Raw genomic sequence first — 17047 nt, forward strand, 5'->3', positions numbered from 1 at the left:
AACCACGCCCTTATTTGTATTTTATTAAAGTTAAATTTTGAAGAAAAAGTGTGTGGACTTTTAATAGCTGGAGCAAAACATATACTACTTTAAAATTTTATTAGCTGTAGAAAAAGAATAGCTATATAATGTAGTAGCCTTCCACAAGTTGGTTTTTCTCAGATGTAATCCATACTCAGGCCAGAAAGCCTGCACAGCTGAAAAATCAAAAGCACCCAAAGAGACAGCCATATCTATTTAAATATTTACAGTTGAGTCCATTCAAATGATCCAATATCTCAACCAATAAACTGAGATTCCATCCCTCTTGCCAATACCTACAAGCTAGAATTTTTCAGATTACTTTTCAAATATCTTAACAGTCTAAATTACAGTATCAAAGATAGACAAGCATATAAACCTTTCAAGTCAATTTATAAAATGTAATGTTTTTGTAAACAATTTGACTTCTGACTTAGTTCCCAACTTTAAAACAGAGACCTTCATCAAATCTTTAAAAATTGTACAATGGCTATCACTTCCCCCCTCCCCATTAAAATCTGTATTCCAGCAATGGCCAAACCCAATCATAAATATTATAATTGATCTTTACTGTACTGGTATCCAACAAGGTCATTTGCAAATAGGCAATTCCCTTTTCTAATACGTCTATAAAATCTGTAGTGGAGAGAATCAGTCTCAGTTGAGAACAAGGCTCATGCATTTTTCATATTAAATATGAAAAACAATACTCTTATTTAATTGACTTTATATTATGGCAATTTTTAATTGGCAAATAAATGAAGTAGATTAACATGCATGGCCTTTTCTTAAAAAAAAATCACAATTATAAATCAAGTATATTCTCAGATAGCAAATGGAAGGACACACTGTCTAATGATATTGTAAGGTGGTCATTAGCTTCTGTTCCTCTTCAAGGACAGATGCCATCAACACCACAATCCTGAGAATAATAATCCACTTTGCTTTTCTCCTGCAAGGGGCATAAAAAATGACTTAAGATGTCAAGTAGAAAATGAGAACTACCAATTCATACTTCAGTCAACTAAATAGAGTAATGAAGTACATTGATAAAAAGCTCAAAAACGTCTTAAAAATATCAAGATGACACAATTTTTCTTAAATTGTAAAAATTAAAAAAACAAAAACAAAATGTATTCTTGCATGTAGATATATGCATCCCTTTTGTTCAGTTCTAGGAAAGAAACAGAGAGAATTAATTGCATCCATTACAATTGTTAGTTACATTAAGAAAATGACGATTCAGATATTTTCTAAAGTAACTAGCCAAGAATGTGTCAAGACGAGCTGAAAATCAGTACAAGACTGCACATTCTTCCCCCTGTAAGTTCCAATATATTGTAGATTCTTGTGGTTAGACAGACATTTTAGCCTAGGACATAGTGCAAGCCTAGTTTAACGTGGTTAGTGTATAATTCATTGTTGCGCTAATTGAATAAATCATGTCTAATCCAGATGACCTTTGACCTTCACTCCCTGATCTAATTACTAAGATCAGAGTGTACTGAAGAGGTTTTACATAAAACGTTAATTCTCGACAAATTCAAGACGTGTTCTAGGTCATTTAAGGATATCACTCACAGTTACAGAATTGGCCTTTTAAAAATATAACAGTATTGGATCTGTTTTTAGCAGATCTTGGGAACATTTACTGGCCTCAGAGCGCTCTCATGGAGTCAGAATAGTACAGGTAATCCTCGACTTACAATCATTCATTTAGTGGTTATTCAAAGTCATTAACAGCACTGAAAAAAGTGACTTATGACCATTTTTCACACTTATGACCATTGCAACATCCCCATGGTCAGGTGATCATAATGGCAAATGGCCTATATTTATGATGGTTGCAGTGTCTTGGGATCATGTGATCACCTTTTCTGACTTTCTGACAACAAAGTCAATGGGGAAGCCAGATTCACTTAACAACTATGCAAAAAGAGGTCACAAAATTCACTTAACTGTCTTGCTTAGCAGTGGAAATTTGGGGCTCAGTTGTGATAAGTCGCGGACTACATGAAAAAGTGTATCAAGCCAAAATTCCCAGGCTGCTACTGCTTCCAGGCTTCCCCAACATCTGGAGCTAAGAAACCTCTCATACCACCTTTTCAGCATTAGGTTCTACGAATTTAACCTCCTTGAAAGAGGCATAAGAATCACTCTTGTAAAGGTATTAAATCAGGATTTCTCAAACTTGGCAGCTTTTAAGACATGTGGCCTTATACGCTCAGAATTCCCCAACCAACCAACCATCTCTGATTTGGAGATAAACTTCACTAGAATGCAATGTTGTGATTTTATCTATAATCACCTCAGGTCCCAAATTGTTCACATAATCGTGGAGGTTCTGGTCAATGTAGTTCACTGTTGTGTTGAACACCTGCTGCAAGATCTCAGGGACTACATTGGCTACTTTCTTGGCCAAAACCATTGCAGCCAGTAACGTGGCTTTTTCCAGTTCCAATTCTCGAGGCATCCTTGCCATGACGTTCTGCACTGCTAGAGACAGATGCTGGATACGCTACAGAAACAGAAGAACAAACACCTCTAAAATGCTGTTCTGGCCCCCTTGAACTCTAATCCAGCCAGATGCTAGATTTTTCTCCTGACTGTGATCAAGACTACAACTAAAAAACATTACAAATAAAATGTAAATTAATGGTGACTGTTAATTATGAAAGAATCTTTACAGTTTCAATTATGTACAAACTGTAACAATGTTCAGTTACTAATTATGATTAATTGCACCATTCCAGCATGTATAAATGGAGATAATCATTTATCCTCATGCTCTCACTGGATTCACTGGACTTTGCGTCTTCTATCCCATTTTTTGTCAGCTAAGGAGATACTTCAAAGACCATCCAAATTCAACGTCTATTTTTAGCTGTATTCAGCAACAGAACTGCCCTCCAAATTCATTTTTCAACTAAATTGATGATCAGAACACTGAGAAGTCCCAGTCGCTTAAAGCCATTTACTAGATACGCATGTGGTAATTGGAAAAAGAAGTCATGATTGACAAAAACAGAAGAACCCTCAAAAACCCAAGTACAAGATTTGTTTTCTTATTAAAGTCCTCCTGTGCTATCTTATTAAACCCACTAGGTTTCTACTCTTTCTCACCTGACTGGGCACATTTTCCACCATGAATTGTTGTGCCAGGTTGTGCACAAATGAGGGCTCAATCTCAGCAGCCAGTTTATCGCCCATTACAGCCAACCGTGCTCCTATTTTCCGGAAAATTTCCTCATCGGCCACTGAATTTAAATCCATGAATGAAAAAGACGAAAAAGTTGACTTTCAAGCATGCAAGAACATTGTGCAACCTTGATCATAGCTAACATTAGAACACTGGATTTAGGATAAAATTGGATCCTGCATATGATTTCTATGTCAGAATACACAGGTATTTTAAAGCCCATCCCAGCTTTAGAGCAGATGTTAGATTGGAAGCGTGATGATGCTTTGCATTAGCTAAAGACCCTCCAACGTTAGCAAGTGAATTAAATTGCAGTGAAGGACAACCTAATGAGAAGGGGTGTTGGTCTTACCTGAACGCCTTTTCTCAGTACGGAGATGGATAATCCATGGATGGGTTTTCTCTGTCTGCCTGCTCTTGAGACCAAGTAGCCAAAGCTTGACACGCCCCCACTTCCTGTGGAGTCCATTCTTAACGAGGGCGAATTGGCTGATGATTGACGAGGTATTGGCTCTCAGCTCCCTACTAGCGGCCTGCTGGCCTTGGGGTGGGTGTGGATTATCCATCTCCGTACTGAGAAAAGGCGTTCAGGTAAGACCAACGCCCCTTCTCCAGTACAGGAGATGGATAATCCATGGATGGGACGTACCAAAGCCTCACTGTCCCAAGGGGTGGGAAACAGATAAGGCCGGTAGATTGATCTCTGAGACAACTTGCTGGAGGACCCTCCTACCAAAGGAGGCATCCGCCGATGCAAAGCGGTCTATCTTGTAGTGTCGTATAAACGGGGAAGGCGAGGACCATGTCGCGGCCCTGCAAACTTCCTCGATTGACGCCTGGGTAGCCCATGCCGCCGAAGTTGCAGCGCTTCGGGTGGAATGGGCTGTGAGATGACTTGGGGGCGGCAGGGATGATACATTGTAAGCTTCTGCGATACAGCTTCGGATCCACCTTCCAATGGTGCCCGCGGAAACTTTCCGCCCCAAGGTGCCCGCTTGGAAGGACACAAATAGGGCCTCCGATTTGCGGAAGGGTTCTGTACGCTTTATATAACGCCGCAAGGCTCTGCGGACGTCCAATGTATGCCACTGCCGCTCCCGGTCATGTGTTGGATTTGGACAGAAGTTTGGGAGAATTACTTCCTGTGTCCTGTGAAAGAGTGAATTCACCTTCGGTATGAAGGAAGGATCTAACCTAAGGACCACCCTGTCCTTGTGGAAAATGCATAGGTCGTTTCTGACTGACAGTGCGGCCAGTTCCGAAATTCGTCTGGCCGATGTGATGGCAATCAGGAACGCCACCTTTAGCGACAGGTGTCGCAAGGAAACGGTCGCCAATGGTTCAAATGGTGACCGAGTGAGTGCGTGAAGGACTCGCGGTAGTTCCCAGGACGGGTACCTGTGAATTACTGGAGGTCTGGTGTTATAGGCGCCCTTGATAAAGGCGCGGATCCTGGGGTGGTGAGCTAAGGGAACCGAATCCGTGCAGGTGAGGAGGGTGGACAAGGCCGCCACTTGCCTGCGGATGGTCGCGGGGGCGAGGCCTCTGTCTAGTCCCTCCAAGAGGTAATCTACTATCTGAGGGATGTAGAGTTTGTGTAAGTCAAACTGCCGTTCCCTGCACCAAAGGCAAAAATTTTTCCAAGTGGAGTCATAAATGCGGTTTGTTGCCGGACGGCGTGAAGCTTGAATTATGGTAATGGCCCCGGGAGAGAATAGTTCCTGTGCCATTATCTGGCGCTCAAGTGCCAGGCGGTCAGTTGTAACCATTGGGGTTCCGGGTGACTGATGGTTCCCTGGTGTAGGGACACTTGATGAGGGGGAATGTTCCATGGGGGCGACTGAGACAGGTTCATCAGGTCGGCGAACCACGGTCTCTGTGGCCAATATGGTGCTACTAGGATCACTTCTGCCCGCTCCTGAATCAGCTTTCGGATGACCGCCGGTATGAGTGGTAGTGGGGGAAAGGCATAAAGCAGACCCTGAGGCCACTGAGTTCTCAGAGCGTCCGTCCCCTCTGCTCGCGGGTTGAAGTAACGAGAGTAAAATCTGGGGAGCTGGGCATTGTCTGATGATGCGAACAGATCGAGGATCGGGTACCCGAACTTGCGGGAGATGTCTAGGAACAAGTTCGGGTGTAGCCCCCACTCCGAAGGGTCCACTGTGGTGCGGCTTAGGAAGTCCGCTTGCTGGTTGTTGACCCCCGATATGTGTTCCGCTTTTAGTGACTTCAGATTGGGCTCTACCCAGCTGAATAGGAGTCGTGAACGTGGTGGCCTCTGATTCTGTCTTTGAATTGTTGCAAGGCTAGGTGGATAGCCCTGAGTTCTAGCCAGTTGATGTTGTTTCTCAGATCCGTGGCGGACCAACGTCCCTGTACAAACCGGGAGTCCAGATGGGCTCCCCAACCATACAGACTGGCGTCTGTAGTGATGGTAACTCTGACTGGTTCCTTGAAGGGTGACCCCTTGGTCACGGCCCGAGAGCACCACCAGCGTAGCGCCCTGCGGATTTGTGCCGTGACCCTGACTAGGTGGTTGGATGCGCTGGTGTTCTGCCGTTGGTACGGGAGCAGAAACCACTGTAGTTCCCGTAGGTGGAGCCTGGCCCAGGGTACAATGGCTATGGCCGATACCATCTTGCCCAATAATTGGGAAAGTGTTAGTATCGGAACTGAACGTTGCCTGTGAACCCAGCGAGCCAGTTCCCTGATGCCGGCCACCCGGTCTTAGGAGAGATAGACCATACAGTTGGTTGTGTCTATCATGGCCCCCAGATGCAGCAGCCTGGACGATGGAACTGTCTGGCTCTTCTGAAAGTTTACTGAGAATCCGTGTAATTGGAGGACGCGAATGACGGTCCTTACGTCCGCCTGAGCTGTCTGTAGGGATGTTGCTTGGATTAGTATGTCGTCTAGGTAACATTGGACGCGTATTGGGATTTTTCTCAGTTTGGCGGCTACCGCTGCTAGTATCTTGGTAAATACCCTGGGTGCCGAAGATAGACCGAAGGGGAGAGCTCTGTATTGGAAGTGTTTTCCCCCGTAACAGAAACGTAGGAACCGGCGGTGGTTTGGGTGGATGGGGATGTGAAGGTAGGCTTCCGTGAGGTCTATCGATGCCAGGAAGTCTCCTTCTCTGATGCTTCCCAGGATGGACTGAAGGGATTGCATCTTGAATTTTTTGTATGTGATGTAGCGGTTGAGGTTTTTTAGGTCCAGGATTGCCCTCCATCCTCCTGAAGTCTTTGGAACCACAAAGAGGATGGAGTAAAATCCTCTGCCTCTGTATTCCGCTGGGACCGGTTCTATTGCTTGAATGTCCAACAGGTGTTGGATGGCCTCCTGCATGAGTTTGCGTTTGGTGGGGTTCCTGGAGACCGAGCAGTTGATGAGTCGGTCTGGGGGTGTGACCAGGAACTCCAGGGACAGCCCGGACTGGATGGTTTGTAGTACCCAGTTGTCCGTGGAGGTCTGCTCCCACTGGTGGAAGAAGTGAGCTAGTCTTCCTCCAATGGGTAGGTCTATGTAGGAGTCATTTTGTCTTCCGGTACGGACGACCCGTTCCACGAAAGGGTCGTCTCGACTGGTTTTGTTGTCTGGGCTGGAACCCCGGTCTGTCGTAGGGGCGGCCGTACGGTTTGTTCTGCCTGGGAGTGAATGGCTTGGGTGCCTGACTGATAGGCGTGGTTGTCGGTTGACGAAAGGACTGCCTACGAAAGTAAGGTGTGGTACGTTTGTCTGACCTTTTGTTCAAGTGTGCCATGACCTTCCGCTTGTCTTTGTTCTCTACAAGATAGGGGTCCAAGGCCTCCCCAAACAGACCGTTGCTTGAGTAAGGGGCGGTCGCTAGCCGCCACTTAGCCTTGGTGTCAGCTTGCCAGTGTTTTAGCCATAGCATTCTCCTGGCAATTATGTTGGATGCTATGGATCTGGATGAAAAAATGGCCGATTGGAACGTTGCGTCTGCAGCGTATTCCGTGGCTGCTACCATCTTAGCCAGGTCCTGGTGTGTTCGTATGTCCTCCATAGGAACTATGGTTTGTAGTTGTTGCAACCAGATGAGGGTGGCCCGGACAAAAAAGGAGGCCGAGGTGGCTGCTTTGATGGCCCATGCCGCTGTCTGGTGGGTTTTGCGAAAGGCTTGTTCCCACTTTTTGTCATCTGCCTTAAGGGCCTCCACTAGGTCCCCAGCCATGGCTGTCTGGGAGACCAAGGGGGTCCAGGCTTCATCTACTTTAGGAATTTCTAAGGCCTCATTGAGGTCTGTGGCAGTGCTGTATAATTTTTTGTCCGTACCACTCACTGATGGGAAGGAAGCGGGAGAGTCCCATGGCTTCTTGATCCCTTTCAGGAAAATGGCGGGGCAAGGTATATGGTGTTGCGTTGTCACCTTTTCTACGAATACGGGTCTGGATGTGGTGGCCGGTGTCGCTTGCGGCTGAGAAAACTGATCCGTCCCCATGTCCGCAATGGCTGTGGCCTTGCGTAGTATCGTGAGGAAGCGGTTGGGATTAAATAATCCCCCTGAGGGGGGCTCAGGGGGAAGTTCCTCATCCTCTGACATAGAGATCCCAGGTTGATCCTCCTCTTGTGGTGAAGAATAACCACTCATGGAGGACTGGGCCGGGGAGACGGGTTCCTGAATGCCTGAGGACTCTGAGGGGAGTTCCGAGTGTGGCATGGCTGAGATGGAGGGCCCCTGGTCGTGGTGGGCGGAGCGCTGTGCTAGGGCTCGGTCCACCACTTTGGTTAATAGGGCCTCTAGCCGTCCATCTGCCCAGATGTCCCCTATGTCATTACCTTTGGGTGTGGTGACCGCAGGTGGAGAGTTGGACTCAGTGGTTGTGCCTGCCGCCGTGGTTGTTTGTTGGGCTGATGTAGATGGCGGGTCCAGTGGTTGCGGTGTTCCTGGAATGGACCACGCGCTCTGGGTTGATGTGGATGGACCCAATGGTAATTCCATCTCGGTGGCCGCTATTTGAACCAATTCCAATTGGGCCTGCCTCTGCGCTCTGGAGAACTCCTTCTCCAGGGCCTGGTGCCTACGGCTGGCTTGCTTTTCCGCCAACTTGGAGGGCCTCTTGAGCGAGTGTTTTGTCTTCGCTTTGCACTTGCCTGCCGCCTTCTGGTCAGAAGGTGTGTTGCAGCCGTAATTGGGAGGTGGAGGGGTCGTGCTCATGGATTGAGGCAACGAGGGTCCCTCCATTCCGCTTGAGCAGTCCCAGAAAAACTGAGAAGACGCTCAGGCAGGCAAGGATTGGCGGGAGCAAAATTGGAACAAGTACCAGGACTGTTCCCCTGATCACCCGACCACAACAAAAATATTCTCTCTGGGCTAAGGTCACGGTAGCTGAGGGAGGTACCGAAGGCACGTTTGGAACCACTCTTTGGGTTCCGCCCGGAGGCCTTAGGTGACCAGGCAACGTGCACCAGTAGAAAAAGGAAAAGGGAGGCAAAAAATATCAGTGGCGACCTCAAAAGGGTCTGTAGGCCTGACTTAATACACAGCAGGTATCAAATGGCGGTCACCTAGAGCGGAATTTATTCTTATTAATACTATTACACCAATAATAGGAACAACAATAATAGTAAAATAATAATAATAATAACAACAACAACAATAATGGTGATGATGATAATATTGTGTGTTCTGTCTTTAGGCCTGTTGGCCCTGCAGTCGCTTAATTTTTAGCTTTAAAAAAAAATTTTTTTTTTTAAATTATTATTATTATTATTTTTAAAATTTATGTATCTATTTTTATTATTATTATATTTTGTCCTATTATTATATGTGTGTATCGGGGGTGGAGCGCTGGTTGTGTGCTCCTATTCCGCCTCTATCAGTGATTCCAGATATGATGTAGAGCTTCCTTAAGCTTGGTTTGCCTTTCTCTGGCAAGAGATGGCAGCCACAGCTCGTTTCTCCCTGAAAAAGGGCTTTGCAGATCCCAGGAGGGTTCTCTAGCCTCCGTTTCTTGGTTGGCTTACTCCCTTCCTGTGCTTCGTTTCCCTCTGAAGATAAGCTCCGCAGCCTCCCAGAAGCTGCTTGTGCCCGGGGATTTAAATTTGGCGCGCTGTGACGTTTTAAGGTAATCCCAGCCAGGGATTGCCTTTGTTGTCTGAAAACGGCAACTAAAATGGCGCCCGCGGTTGCCCTGGGCTGCTAGGGAATCTCCGATGATCCGAATTCAAGTTTGAATCCGGACCTGGAGATTGTTATTTTTTCCCCCAATTTGAGGAAAAAATCCCTTGGAAGGTTGGGGAGAAAAGCTCAGCAAGTGGTCTCTGCTGATGCCTTTTTTTCCCCCCCTTTTCCACCTCCAGAGCCCTGGGGCTGACTGGGATCCGTGGGGAGTTTTCCCCCCCCACACCCCCTTTTTCAATTTTAATATAGGATCAGGGATGATCCCAAGGAAAACTTAGTGGTTGGGGAAAAGGTTCAGCAAGTAGTCTCTGCTGATGCCTTCTTCCCCCCCTTTTCACCCCCCAGAGCCCTGGGGCTGGCTGATATCTGTGGGGAAATTTCCCTCCCCACCAATCCCCTTTTAATTTTAGGTTTGAGATCAGGACTGATCCCCAGAAAATTTTGTGGTTAAATTCCTATAGGTGGAAAATATTTTTTTGGGAAGGGGAAGCCAATTATCAAGGGATAATCAATCAATGGATTTCTTGTCTAACCTGATAAGCTGAGAGCCACGCCAAAACGAGTCTTCTCCGAGCAGAGACCAAGTTAAGAAATGGACTCCACAGGAAGTGGGGGCGTGTCAAGCTTTGGCTACTTGGTCTCAAGAGCAGGCAGACAGAGAAAACCCATCCATGGATTATCCATCTCCTGTACTGGAGAATGCTTAGATTAATTAGATAACTTTTCAATTCATTTTGGAAGGAGGCAAAGGAATTATAGTGCCATCCCTTGCAAAAAATAGTGTCCTCTGGTTGTGGTAGACTCTTCCCACCCATAAGAGGGAAAGAAGCATTTAGTTCATCACATTTGGAAGTCACTATTTTGGAAGGAATAAATTAAGTGAAGAAGAAATTCAAGACATCTGCAGAAATATACAGGTAATACAGGTAATCCTTGACTTACAATCACAATTGGGACCAGAATTTCCTTGGTTATTAAATGAATTGTGCCTGTTTTATGACCTTTTTTGCCACAATTGTTACGTGAATCACTACAGTTGTTTAAGTAAATCATGCAGTCATTCAGCAAGTCAGGCTTCCCCCATTGACTTTGCTTCTCAGAAGCCAGCTGGGAAGGTCACAGATATTGATCACGTGACCCTGGGATGCTGCAACCATTGTAAATACATGCTGGTTGCCAAGGATTCAAGTTTTTACCACGACTGGAGATGCTATAATGTTTGTATATATGCGGACTGATTGTAAGCCACTTTTTTCAGTGCCACTGTAACTTCAAACAGTCACTAAATGAATGGTTGTATGCCAAGGACTACTTGTATTAAGGGGTAGAAGGGCATTGTACTTAATTAGTGTTCCAGCTCAACAGTCATACAATTAGCAATGCAAAGAATTTGTGTGAACATGAATGGATGCACACAGAGCTGCTTCTCCTGGAAACTTGCTTCTTTCTGCTCTAACAATTCACAACCTAGTACCGTGGTGGCGAACCTATGGCACGCGTGCCACAGGTGGCACGCAGAGCCCTCCCTGTGGGCACACCTGCCATCACCCCAGTCCTAGGCCTTCAGCTGGGTTTTATAAAACCTTTTCACTTTAGGCCTCTGCCACCGTGTGCAAAAAAAAAAAAAAGTTCAATCAATAAATTTCAACTTCTCACAGGAAAAAAAAGATCTTGCAAAGTTGGAATTGACTGATTGAACTTTTAGTCCCACCCAGTCTGCCGCTACCACCACAGTCATGCCCACCCAATGGGCCACACCCACCCAGCACCCGACAACACATAAGTGGGTTTTGGGTTGCAGTTTGGGCACTCGGTCTCTAAAAGGTTCGCCATCACTGACCTAGTATCTATAGGACGAGGTTGGTTCACTTCCCTTCAAAAGGGAAGTTGGTTCACTGCCTGCTCTATAGAAATATGATTAAAAATATGCCACCCCTGCCCACTTTAAGAGTTCAACATTTGGATGTAGCTTGAAATTTCATGAGGTGTTAATAATTTTGGCAGAATTTCATCGTTTGAACGAGGATATATGTTGAGCCTAACAAAGTCGCCAATCCAGTGTTAACAATAATTCCTTCATTATTCAAACTGAAAAGTAGGATATAAAGAACTTTGCTCACCCAATGCTCTTTCTTCTACTCGCCCAAAACTATTGCCATCTGTCTGAAGCTCCCCATCATCATATGCAGTATAAGACTGCTTTGGTGCCAACAATTGTTTTTTCAAGCTAGAAAGTTTGGAAGCAAAAGCAACATCGGAGGAATTTTCCAGGAAAGAGTAGAGAACAATACAGGCGACTTCTGTACTACCATAATGGTCACTCTGTTGGAAAAGACACAAAACATTATTTATTAAGAGAATGTGCAGGCCCAACATGACAGGATGAGGAGCAGGAATCTACCTATGTTAATTTTGAATTTGAACATTCCTCCATTGTCACATCAGTTAGTATTTAATTATTTTCATAGCTACTGAATGTATTCGGTCTTTGCTAAACTGGCTCTTAGTGGGAAGGGATGTTCCCCTGCTATCACAACTAACACCTTGGACATTGAAAATAAAGCAAACTGTGCAATTTTTTTTAAAGAAAACTCTTCCTGAATAAATAATAAGCATTGAATCAAAAGACAAACCCATATAATATTTGTTAGTAATTTTGAATCCAACCTGATTCATTGTAGCTGCTGAAACAAGGCAACTGGATTATATTTGATTTGCAGAAGCCGTATATCATCTATCTGGAAAAGAGAAATTACAAATAAAAAGTGTGAAAATGCTTTATAAGGGACATGTTTTCACAAATTTTAGAAGAAAAGGAGATGGAACCTGTTAGTTAATGGTAGTGAATCAAACATCTCCAAGTCTACCCTCAGAATTGGGGACAGATTAAAGGCTTTTTAATTTCTATCAATATAATAGTAAAGATTGTTTCCTTTCTCTCCTCCCCCCCAATTCACTTTTCACTTTGTGTCACCAAAAATCAGTGATCAACTCTCACTAAAGTTTCAAGGGCCACATAAGAAAACCTTTAAAACAACAGCTGAGCAAATATATGCATTTCCCTAGTGCCAAAACCCGTGAAAGAGTTCAAAATATACAAACAAAGGATAATTCAACATTTGCCTAACAGATCTTCTCTCAAACCCCCAACACTGGAGGTCTTTAAGAAGAGAATATGCGTTTGCCTGAAATGGTATCGGGTTTCCTGTGTGAGCAGGAAGACTGCTAGAAGACTTCTAAGATCCCTTCCAACTTTGTTATTCTGTTAAATTCTCTTTCTCCCCACATTACTCTCTTCACCAAAGGTATCCTGGAAGCACCATTCAACTATCTAAAGCAGTGATGGTGAACCTTTTAGAGACCGAGTGCCCCAAAACCACCCCCGCCCCATCCCGCCCACTCTGCCCCCATCCCCAGCCTGCTCTGCCCTGCCCCGCCTGCCCGCAGGGCCACTCACCGCCTCCACGACTCACCGCAGATTGCCCAGGTGGCCCAGCAGTGCCATGGCGGCCATGCCCTCCACCCACACCCAGCAGCATCATCTGTGCGCAATGGAGTGTGAGGCTGGAGTCTTGTCCCAGCTGCCCGGCTCCATCTGAGTGGGCTGTGCTTGGGGGCGACTCAGTCTGCTGGTGAGTAGGGGGCCACGGGGGAAGGTGGGGCTGGGACGACATCACAGAGAGGGCTCTGAGTGCCGCCTCTGGCACACATGCCATAGGTTCGCCACCACTGATCTAAAGTATGGGCGGTAACATGGAGATAATCTAAATGTTGATTTGTTCTTCTACCAATTATATCTCTGCAAGAACAGAAGACAATGAACAACAGCAATGACAACTTGGTCAAAAGACCTCCCTCAACAGTCAGTGATGGGAATTATAAAAATACAGTGGATTGAGGAAGGATTCTTAGACCAGACCAAATACTCCAAGCAACTTCTGTAGGAGGCCTGGTATCTTTTGCTTCCCTCACGGATGGGATGGAGGTGGTTCTTCTATTTTCAATGAATGTACAAAGATTAAAAATAAAATCAAGGTGACTCTTAAAAAATTTTCTGTCAGCAAATAGCTGAGACAAGCAAAGCCAGTAAGCTGGGGTAGTCAATTGTTCTCTGGGGAAAAAAATGTGTGCAATATTCTGAACAATAAAAACAAATATGATATTTTTTTCAGGTTTGTTACTTCTATGAATGATACTTTTATAATGAATATACAGTTCCTGTATATTCTCCTAAAGTTATTGCGTTAATAATTCTCATATTTCCTTTTTTCCCTAACACCAAATAATAGAACAAATGCATGCTTTTCCAATTATCTTTTAAATTTTAAAACATTTCTCTAAAATGTTTACATAATGCTGTTCATTTTGTTTAGATATGTGCATTTAAAATGCAACTGTACACAGGTTGACACAACTCAGTTCACACATGCTCAGTATGGCTAATTTTAAGGCAATGGTGTGCAGGGCTGCAATGTCTCACATTTTCCTCCTCTTCAGATATTTTCTCCTGAAAATATTTATCTGCTGCAGAAGACTTTGAGCCATTTATACAAGATACAAGTCTTTTTGTGTTATTATATACAGTAAAAAAAAGTCAAACATGTCTTTAATCCTCAGAGGACAAAAGGAAAAAAAATATTTTACTGTTCTTTGTTAGAATAGAGCAAAACAGAAAACTGAGCCTCAATCAAACCAGAAGATCGAAGACAAAAATAGTGATGGAAGTGACGATTCCAGGCAATAAATACCCTTGGGGGGAGCCCCAGAAAAGTAGGAAATCATTATATGAGACTAAAATCATGAAACAAATATACATACAACCCCACAGGAAAAAGCTATTGCACCGTGGTTCAATCTTTATTTATTATTATGGATATTTTACTGGAACACAGCATCTCATATTATGGAGGCAGAATTACAATTCTGAAGATCAGTACTCTTCACAAACACATAGTCCACACATTTATATACCATGCTAAGTCATGCTTTTCTTAACCATGATTGATGAACAATTCAGAAACAAGTTACTCTCGAGGAGGAACAAAGTAATCATAACCCGGCGTCTAGCAATTCTTTGATTCCTCTACAGACTTGGAAGAGACCTTAAAAAAAATCAGTAGTCAGGAAGCGATAACAGAAATACTTCTCCACTCACATATATCACAATTTCAAACTGTAAAACATAGCCTTAAAACAAGCCATTATTTAGTTCCTGACCATAAGACACACATCACAATGAGGTAGCCCCATTTTGGCTTAATGCCAAGTATGAACCAGTTCTCAGTTCTGTACTTGTTAGTTAACCAATTCCCTTTCAACTATGGGGGGGCATAGTATGTGGGGGGGGGTAGGACTTGTCCATTTTCAAAAACACTGTACAGCCAGAATGCAAAGAGATTTATCTGCCACCATCAACAGTAGCTTTCATTTTTGCAGGATACCCCTTCATATTCCTGCTTCTTTTTCTGGGCAGATGGCCCACTTCTAAACTGCTTGCATTTTGCATTCTAAGAAAGTTGAGAAGCTGCAAAAGCTGGCATCATTGCTACTTCCATTTCTCTGAATTAAAATACTTTTAATGGAAGAACTTGGTAGACTAGAACATCCGGCAAGAGCTAAGGAAAGTATCTGTTAGCACTGGTGTCCCTTGAAAAGCACGTTGAGGCCCTTTATAATAAGCAAGGCCCTCCAAAGTACGGCAGTGCATTTCTGATAAACAATATTCTCTTTATTTCAGATAACTATTTATTTCAGATACTGCATACAATAACTATAGTTGCATTGTTCCTGTACTGAGAGGAAGACAAACTAGATAAAACTTTTATTGTATAATACTGCAGTCAAATTAGCCATTTCCAATTCCAATGAGAATTCTATTACTTTGCAATCAGACCTACTGTTTGCCTATTGGGTGGATACTATTAAAGGATGAACCGGGATAAGCATGGCGGATTTGAAGGAGATGGTGTTAGACAGAGGGACATGGACAGTGCTGATCCATAGAGTGGCTGAGGATCAGACATAACTGAATGGTTGACTATGACTATGACCAGGGCTTTTTTTCTCATAGAATGCCCAGAACAGAGTCCTGGCACCTTTTTTGGATGGAACCTTATAGGGTTGTATAATGTGTGTGAGTTCTGGCACCTTTTTTTTTTTTTTTTTTTTTAGGAAAAAAGCACTGATTATGACACAAACAGAATGAAGCCCGAGACCGTTCCTTGTTCAGTGATGGGCATTCACATGCAATTCACAAGGAGATGTGCTAGATCACATCAAAAACTTACTTTGTTCTACTCCTATTCTGACCAACCAAATGCCCACAGGAGTGCTCAAGATTTGTTTTGACAAAAAGTTGACAAATGTGCTAGAAACAAACCCAGCGTATTTTATTTGTACTACTATATCAGCACTTGCTTGCCATGCACTGTGGCACTGTCAGACACCATTATCCAGACACTGATAATGATATAATGATCTTTGGTCAGAAAGGCAATAATTGGCTCTGAGAACTAGTTTGGTAGTCAGTCAGTCACTCAGTCTATAACAGTGGTTCTCAACCTGTGGGTCGGGACCCCATTTGGGGTCGAACGACCATTTCACGGGGATCGCCAAACAACGCAGTCCGCCATTTTTTCCCCCTTTTCCTTAGCTGTGCTACTCTCTTTTATTCTATTGGCTTTTGAAAGCCAATTGAATAGACTCTCTTGAATAGAGTCTAATTCTATTGGCTTTCAAAAGCCAATAGGAATTGTCCAGGCTGTCTCTGCCCTGCTGAGCCCGCCAAAAGTCCCATTCTGCAAACGGTGCTGCACCAGTTGAGTAGTTCTCGACTTACGACCGGTTGGGGGTTGCGGCATTAAAAAGGTTGAGAACCACTGGTCTATAATATGATTAAATTTTTGACAAAATTTATATGACTGCCCAACTCACGAAACTGACTCAACTTTCTTGGCATATAAGAAGGCTAAAACAGTGAATGCAAATATAAAACCACATATTAGTATTAATGTATTATTAATAATCAATAATCAGTATTAATAAAAAGCGTGGGGCCTCAGCAATTAAGATGCTGGGCTTGTCGGTTGGAAAGCTAGTAGCCCGGATTCGAGACCCAAGCGCCACACAATGGAATGAGCTCCTGTCCTCGCCTCAACTCCTGCCAAACTAGCAGTTCAAAAGAATGCAAATGTGAATAGATAAATAAGTACCACTTTGGTGAGACGGTAACAGTGCTCCATGACGTCACCCTGGTCACATGACTGTGGAAATGTCTTCAGACTGGGCTGGCTCAATGGCCTTGAAACGGAGATGAGCGCTGCCCCCTATAGTCGGCAACAACTAGTGAAGTAAAATCCACAGGGCCTCCTTTACCTATCTTTTATCAGTATTAATTATAAAAACATTTTAAAAACCTTAAAGAAAGAAAACAAATAAGGCCAGACACCAGGACCCCCTGAGTTCTGATACCGCCTTAGACGTGAAGCCAACCAAGTGGCCAGTTATTCGTGCTCAGCCCTAGGAAGAACAAAGCTAGAGCAAATCACTTCTGAAAATATTACCAAGGAAACTGCAGGATCTTGCCGAGGAGTCAAAACTGGTATGAAGGAACAAAAACTGAAAAAAATGGCCCTCATGACTAACAGCCACTGATAGCTACATATTATTCCATGAAGTTACTT

At 44.0% G+C, this 17047-nt stretch overlaps 2 protein-coding genes across 3 annotated transcripts in view; one reads left to right on the forward strand and one right to left on the reverse strand.

Annotated features, from left to right (window-relative positions):
• BCL2L13 (BCL2 like 13) overlaps positions 1 to 13531 on the forward strand; it is a 47805-nt gene extending 34274 nt beyond the window's left edge. The window contains exon 7 of the mRNA XM_039366866.1: positions 13177 to 13531. Within this exon, the coding sequence (XP_039222800.1) occupies positions 13177 to 13263 (87 nt within the window). The 3' untranslated portion in view covers positions 13264 to 13531. The remainder of the gene's footprint in view (positions 1 to 13176) is intronic.
• Positions 1 to 17047, reverse strand: part of BID (BH3 interacting domain death agonist) — a 26094-nt gene continuing 9047 nt past the window's right edge. For both annotated transcript variants that reach the window (XM_039366981.1, XM_039367057.1), the window contains exons 2-6: positions 12033 to 12103; positions 11486 to 11687; positions 3145 to 3278; positions 2330 to 2539; positions 1 to 1195 (exon numbers count right to left, since the gene is read on the reverse strand). In XM_039366981.1, the coding sequence (XP_039222915.1) occupies positions 1190 to 1195; positions 2330 to 2539; positions 3145 to 3278; positions 11486 to 11687; positions 12033 to 12041 (561 nt within the window). In that variant the 5' untranslated portion in view covers positions 12042 to 12103 and the 3' untranslated portion in view covers positions 1 to 1189. The remainder of the gene's footprint in view (positions 1196 to 2329; positions 2540 to 3144; positions 3279 to 11485; positions 11688 to 12032; positions 12104 to 17047) is intronic.

The sequence above is a fragment of the Crotalus tigris genome, unplaced genomic scaffold, assembly GCF_016545835.1.
Source record: "Crotalus tigris isolate CLP2741 ecotype Arizona unplaced genomic scaffold, ASM1654583v1 scf7180000017541.2806704, whole genome shotgun sequence".
NCBI lineage: Eukaryota > Metazoa > Chordata > Lepidosauria > Squamata > Viperidae > Crotalus > Crotalus tigris.